The sequence below is a fragment of the Brienomyrus brachyistius genome, unplaced genomic scaffold (assembly GCF_023856365.1).
Source record: "Brienomyrus brachyistius isolate T26 unplaced genomic scaffold, BBRACH_0.4 scaffold50, whole genome shotgun sequence".
Classification (NCBI taxonomy): domain Eukaryota; kingdom Metazoa; phylum Chordata; class Actinopteri; order Osteoglossiformes; family Mormyridae; genus Brienomyrus; species Brienomyrus brachyistius.
The window spans coordinates 2,179,998-2,187,188 of NW_026042325.1; the positions used below are offsets into that span (position 1 = coordinate 2,179,998).

At 42.0% G+C, this 7,191-nt stretch overlaps 1 protein-coding gene across 1 annotated transcript; it reads right to left on the bottom strand.

Moving 5' to 3' along the window:
• Positions 1–6: 6 nt before the first annotated feature.
• mmp19 (matrix metallopeptidase 19) lies at positions 7–5,896 on the bottom strand. Its single transcript, XM_049000333.1, has 9 exons — positions 5,530–5,896; positions 3,959–4,050; positions 3,390–3,520; positions 3,047–3,259; positions 2,676–2,921; positions 2,141–2,269; positions 1,565–1,729; positions 1,111–1,238; positions 7–997 (listed from the first exon to the last, which is right to left on the bottom strand). The coding sequence occupies exons 1-9, from the start codon at positions 5,623–5,625 to the stop codon at positions 761–763; spliced, it is 1,437 nt and encodes a 478-aa protein (XP_048856290.1). The 5' UTR covers positions 5,626–5,896; the 3' UTR covers positions 7–760.
• Between the last annotated feature and the right edge of the window lie 1,295 nt (positions 5,897–7,191).

Genomic DNA, 7,191 nt, shown 5'->3' on the forward strand with positions numbered 1-7,191 from the left:
TTTGAGTTTTCATTGTTAGTATCTTTAATTTGTTAAAAATGTAAGTGCATTTACGCAATTATCCAGAAATTGCCATGTCAATCCATATAGTATTATAATTCACTATTTAGTGACAATATAAAGTATTGTTACTAAATTACACTGTTTTCTATATCCTGTACAAAATGTAAAAAAAAAAACTTGAATACTGAAAATGCATAAAAGGAGATACTATCTCTATTGGTACCATTAAAACTCCTGTTCACCTGTATCTGTTTAACAGTATAAAAATCTTATTAACTTCCTGCTGATGTTCAGTATGGCACTAATTCACAAATTCCTGTAATGCCACATTTTAACCACTGGGGACAGTGTCTCATGAGATCACCAGTGCTGAAAATTTGCCTTACTTTCCTTGAGCACAGAGTCTTCAAACTTAAGGCACAGAGCTATACTGAGGTAAGAACTTTTGACTTCGTAATATTTCAGTGCTTGGAACAACCCCTAATGGAAAAAGTTCATGTTAGTCCTCCAAACAGTTATTGGATTTCTGTTCAGTGCATCAGATTTGTTGCTATCAAAGCATTTTTTTTCCACTAATTAAAATTTTTGTTGTAGAGTAGCACCAAACCGCTAAACTAAAATACAGATGTCATTATTATGCAACTGTCAATGGAAAGCTGTCAAATGTTTAAAATTGTTTCCTGAGACAAATCAGACTGTTCTCTCTCCATGAGACTCAGCTGCAGAACTTCCCTGAAGTCATTTGCCACCTAGTGGCCTACTTGCCACACTGCATCCAGCGTTCCCGCATGTTCAGAGGATAACCTCTGTCCACGTGCAGCTGGCTGTTGACGCGCCAGTATTGGTCTCCCTTGAAGAAGTAGATCTTGCCATTTGTCCAGGTAAAGGCTGCATCGGGGTTGGATGGCACCCCAGTGATGATCTGTGAGATGGGTTTGGGGTATACACTTAGGTCTGTGTAAATGATCTCATCCCACTGCCAGTAATCCGAGCCCTGAGTTGGGAGAGAAGCATTCAGAACATCAGGACTGCAAACGATTAGCCAGTGTTCAGTATAATTATAAACCATTTGTGGTGCTGGGGGCTGTAGCTGCTGTTTCACTGTACCTTGAAAAAGAGCAGCTTCTTGTTGAGTTCAAAGTACAACGCTGCGTCGATGTTGGGGGGGATGCGGGTCAGCTGTTTGGGGTAGCCGTAGTCCAGATTGAAGTTTGAGTACCTCCACACTTTATCTCCTGCGGAGGCAGTGACGCCAGCATAGTCAACGGAGTTGGGTAATTCAGAGAGTAAAAGTCCAGACCGGGATTTTGTTTCAACCAACCAGCTGAGCATAAAGAGTCACAGAGTGGCTGATACAATAACCCGGTCTGGACTTCAATTACCCAACTCTGATAGTCAGAGACGGATAAATGGGGTGAGCATCTGCACTGTGAAATCCTTACGGCCAAACATGACTGTGAACAGGGCAGGACGCAATGACCTCTCATTAGGGCAGTCCAGGCATTCTCAGCGATCAGACCTTGCCTTCTCTCTCACTGGACAGCACTGCTTGTGATGGTACCTTTCAGAAAGTACATTTTGTTGGTTCTCCTGGAGTGGACCGCAGCACTGAGATTCCCTGGCAAGGTCTTCCAGAGCATGCTGATCTTGAATGGCGTGTTGTACCCATAGTCGGATACCGTCCACACATACTCCCCACTGAAAGCATAGATCTTTTGGTAGGGGCCTGAAATGGAAGAAATGGTAAACATACTGGCAGAAGAGTAAGAATATAACAAAAGAATTAAATGTATGTCACAAATTACCAATAATTTATGACTGATTAAGGTCTGTATAAATACCCGATAAAACGAAAAACAATTCCTTAATGACAGGAACTAAATGGGAATTCAGTGCATTTACCTGCTGCATAAACAAAGAAATATATAACAAAAAAGCTATTTTTAAAAAAAGCAAGAAGAGAACTGATTGAAAGGCTGCTTACATTCCCATCTGAAAAGAGCTCCTTGTAAAGACAAAACCACACTTCTCTCAACTATCTGTAAACCAGACTTGGCATGAGCTCCGTGGTACATTTTTTGGCGGCTCGCACACATTTTACTGCGAGTCCCACGGCCCTCGCGCCCGCTTCTCTCACCTAACATGATTGCATCCAACTTCGCCGTGCAAGGATCTGGCTTCGCATCGGGCCTCATGGGGAGGCTCATCGTGGAGGTTTCCAGGTCGTATTCATTGGATGCTGTCGGTGTGCTGGTCACTCGCTTACCTGAAATGGGAAACAAAAGCTGAAACATTTTGGGTGGAAATAGTTATTTACGCAGCTACACTCACGATGGAGCTTAATTTCTCTGTGATTTCAATTTTGCACCAACACAGAACATCTACCCATCTGAACATTCGTCCATCTTCATCATCATCATCATTATTATAACCAATGCTGAGGAGTGTGGATCATTTTCAGGAATATCAGAAAGCATAGAACAATAGTTATACACTACAGGCAATTTAGATCGTGCAGTTCACATAAACATTTCTTAGGGTTATTTTAATAACTGGGGGCTAACAGGATATCCAAAGACACACACAGAGAATTCACAGAATGTGTGAGGCTGTGGTGCATAAGAGCTTTTGGAAGATGGCAAAAAATCCTAGCGCCATAAACAAGGCCTCACCGTAGAGAGCCTGGATCCCGTTCACATCATCTGGATGCAGCTGGAAGTTGCTGCGGTAACCGCTGTACATGGGCCCCATCAGTGCGCTCCTCAGCTGTGAGTGGCCCAGACCCAGGGCGTGGCCAATCTCATGCGCAGCAATGATCCGCAGGTTGGCGCCGTAGTACCTGCCCTCGGTCCAGTACTCGTCCTCGTCAAAGTGCACGATGCCTGATTCTGGAGCCTCCGCGTGGGCTAAAACACGACCTGAGTGGAAGGAGCAAAAGGGATCCGTTTGATTCCGAAAGGCACGATAGGTCCAAGGAAGGCCAATCAAGCTGCAGATGTGAAAACTGTGGTAAAAATATCCCCCAATGCCTAAGCCCACCAACCTGGTCCGTCGAAGGGCACGGTACAGGTGCCGTCCTTCTTATGGAATGAGATCTTGATGTCAGCCCGTCCGCTGTACACTTCCTGGAAGACCAGGGGGGTCACATCACTCCAGTACTTGAAGGCCAGGCGGATGGCCTCACGCGTCTTTTGCAGGCCCAGGTCAGGAGTGTAGTTATAGATCCGGTAAGTGAGGCTCTTCTTGCGCCAATAGCCTGGAAGGAAAAAAATCAGATGTGCATGTTGTTTTTGGAGATGTGAAATGGACTTTTTTGCATTCATGAAAAAGTGGGTCTATATAGAATGACTATTGGATTACTTCTCCCATGACAATGGGGCTCTCACCCATTAATCTGTATTTGAAAGACTTCGGATTGAAGGGGTCTTCCACACCACAACGTGGCTGTTTCATCATATCTAAGGTGGGCTCGTCAATCTTTCCTGTGATGGACAGGCCGGTCACCTTCTGGAAGATTCTGAAAAGTAGTGGGGAGAGCAAAAAATTTAGGGGGTAAGTTTTGAATTTGTCTAAATGAATTGCTGGATTTCTGCCTTTGAAATGATGGTCTGTTCTGCATTTGCACAGGATTAACCCCCCCTGCGTATATCAGCTTGCTGTCCTTCAAGCCTGGAGTACAAGTGCTGGGTCAGGCCATTCATCCAAGCCCCCTGGGTCATGCTGGGGGGTTAAAGCCTTTGCTGGAGACCTTAACAGAGGTGTGTCTGTTCTGCCAAGGCTGAAGCCGGGGTTCAAACCAGCAACCATCCAATCACAGAACCAGACTATTTATTAGTCGAATTGTCAAGTGAACTGTAAATCCTAGGGTGCTTAAGGAAAGAGGGTGTGGTATGGTGAGCACTCCTCCGAAACATTGTGTTGCTGGGATCCATGTGAGAAACCCGGTCTTTCTTACCTGAGGGCCTCTGCGATGTCCTCCTGTCCCTGGTAGCCCGAACTGTTTGGATCTAGCGAAGTGTGGAGGTAGCCATACTTATTCAAATATGCCTGGAGAGAAACAGAAGACCACCACACAACAAACTCTGTAACTGGCATCTTCATAAGATCTCTGCTATCTATAGAATGAAATCCACCACTACTCTCCGCATGTGTTCTTACATGTCTATCTAACCCACTATGTTTTACTACCACAATCCAGACATATTTACCCATAAGCACGTCAGCAGTTTTTGAGTCTTTGAGCTTATTGTTTGCTTCTAGTTGTATAATCTCAGTTCTTAATATCAGTTTAGCGTAGCCCAAATTGTCTTTATAAATTTAACGTACGTATTATCAAACAACATTTAGAAATATTTCACGTTGACAGCAACATGGTACCTGACTGGTTCTTGGTAAGTCACATACCTGTATCGATGCTATTTGTTTTTTAAACACTAGTTCAATACAAAACGTAATGCCCCCGAAAACCCCAAACCCATGGATTGCGTTTTGTGACAATATTCAATAAATAACCACGCAATGTACATTATATTATAAAGTGTCATTTAAATGACTATTTAAACAACCCGTTTAAAATGCTTTTTAAGCGATTGCTTAAATGACAATATAAATGATACCAGCAGCCCTTAAAACTTCTGTCAGTCGCCCATCAAACTCGGTGGGCGGGATCTAAGCAAAACTTAGCATCTGATTGGTTACGTTGCAAACTAAGTCACAACAGATCGATCTTGCCTAGTCGATTGAATTCCCTTTTCTATCCGCATTTTGCGTGTAAAGGCTTATCACTTCAAATGACATTTATAAATACGCATTTAAATGACATTTATTTATTGAATGTTGTCACAAAACACCTTCCATATAAACCGGCGTGATTTTGTTGTAGCTTATGGCGGTAAGAACACCAGCTTTTTAGAACCTTTGAAGTTTTCTGTAATTATGTAAGTAGGTGCATTAGTTCTATACATTTGGATTCCAGTAAATATCTGTAACGGTCCCATTTGTCGGGAATGAGATGTTAACCAGCTGTCTTCTCCTGTGTTGGTACTTGTTCAAATACCATTCTTATCCGGGAGAAATCGCCGCTAGGGACCATATATAGATGTTATTTTTTGGCTGCAACAATAGCCATTGTTTCACTAGAAGTTTTGCAAATAGTTAAAACCGTATGCCAGACTTCAAAGTAAATATTCTTTCGGAAATATCAATGTTGGAAAGTGGTATCTTGGAGATGGTATACTCGTTTTAAATCCGTATTTCAAAAGTAATTATGCTGTAAAAAACGGCAGATGTGTAGCCAATAACTTGCCTTTGTAGAGTTGAAAGAACATAAAACAATTCTAGAAAAAAAAACCCACTATGTAATTACAATTGTAAGTACAAAAACTTACAACAAGTACAAAACGTACAAAACAACCAATTATTGTAAGTACAAAAAACTGTAAAGTATCAGTCATGCAGAAACGCGCGAGTTGCGCACACCACGTATTTGTATATAACAATTCAAGTTTCAATATGTTTGAATCTTACCATTGCTTCGGTCACTTCATCCCTCCTGTGCATAACGCTGGACATCACGCAGAGAGCGACAGTCCAAAGCACTGTCACCTGCCGTATGAAGCCCATTTCTGTCGCTTTTCCAGAACTGGCACTTCAGCGTTTTACTCATGTACAGAGACAATTCTAAAGACTTTTTGTACCACTTGTCCTGTAAGCGTAATAAATCTTTGTGCATGGATCGTAAAGAATAGTAAAAGGTAAAATTTGCTTTTTGATGTGCCTTTTTTCTAGCTGTTGTTTCTACATAACCTCCTTAAATCTTTCTCTCTGAAATTGGGTTTCTTCTCAAGTTTATAGCATGAGCTCCGAGTGAGTCAGTCTTCCTACCCCCACACTCTTGAGCCATCCCCAAGGAATGCAATCTGGGTCTGCTCGAAGTAAACTCAGCCTGCAGCCAATAACTGCTGCACTCATCAAATCTTTTTTTTTTTTCTCTTCCTAAAGTCCCATGAATTCTAACATACTTGATTCCCAGGCATGGAGTGGTATCATATGAAGAAGATTATATATTGGTCTTCCCTCAAAAGTCAAATTATATTGCGAATATCCATCCTCACAACCATCAGTCTTCTGCAATAACCTATCTCATGAATGGTTCTGGCATCTTATCGATATTCATCCATACATTCATACATCCTTTCATCCATCTTCCAGCTGATTATCCTGAGCAGGTTTCTAAGGGACTCTGGAGTAGACCTGTAACATCGATGAGAAACATTGTTTGAATTGCCTGTTTACAGGATTACCCAATGCTAAACTTGTATAAGTTGAAATAATATTTAATTATTTTTAATGTAATGTACTCTACGGTTAAGTTTTGTTAAACATTGAGTTTTATGAATTTTGTGAGAATGGACACTGAACTAACAAAAGCACTCAAATAAACCGAAAGTGTTCGGAGGAAGTTGAAACAGCCTTTAAATCACCGTTAGTCATAAGCAGAAAACCTTTTTCTCATTTAGACATTTTAATTGTGTTCTTATGTGCTTTTTTTCCAAAGGTACTTTGCACAAGTGTAGGATGTTAGGAACCTTCCTTGGACTTGATACAACAACCTCCAGGTTAGAAATCAGAGTCCTTAACTACTATTGCCTACGAGCTGCTTATGTGTCGCTGGTAATTCAAATTTATGCTGCACTTTTGTCGTGGAAGATGTTGTTGTGATCACACAGCAGGAAGCATCCTCCACAAACAAGATTTCACATCACTGCGATCTTGTCATTTATTAAAGGAAAACTAAACCTTCCACTGATTAGTTTCTGTTCAGGTAACCCTCAGTACAGGTGCCCAGCAAGGCTGCTGCCTGACTTCTTAGCTACTCTCATCAAACTGGCATGACTACAGCTTTATGATTGTGACGATGCCGTAGTCCATGCCTTACTGGTCAGTAACCTTACTGTCTATGGGGATGAAAGCACCCCCCACTACCCACATCCAAAATCACTGAAGTGGAGCATGTTCCCTCCTAAATGTTCCTAGGGTTACGCATTTTAAACTGCCTCAACGTGTCAACAAATAGCACCAACAACTTCTTCCCACCTTCAGTTAGACTGGTTATGAAGGGCATAAAGGCTGGTGTAATATATCCCAGACCCATAACTGTCACGCTACGCGGTTGGGCGAAGCGGCGAT

Excerpts from the sequence above, each read along its gene's own strand:
- mmp19 (XM_049000333.1), bottom strand. The coding sequence starts at position 5,625 with ATGGGCTTCATACGGCAGGTGACAGTGCTTTGGACTGTCGCTCTCTGC. Across the intron at positions 3,260-3,389 it reads TTTCAAATACAGATTAATGG|GCTATTGGCGCAAGAAGAGC; the intron begins GTGAGAGCCCCA and ends TTTTCCTTCCAG. Across the intron at positions 2,922-3,046 it reads CGTGCCCTTCGACGGACCAG|GTCGTGTTTTAGCCCACGCG; the intron begins GTTGGTGGGCTT and ends CCTTCCACTCAG.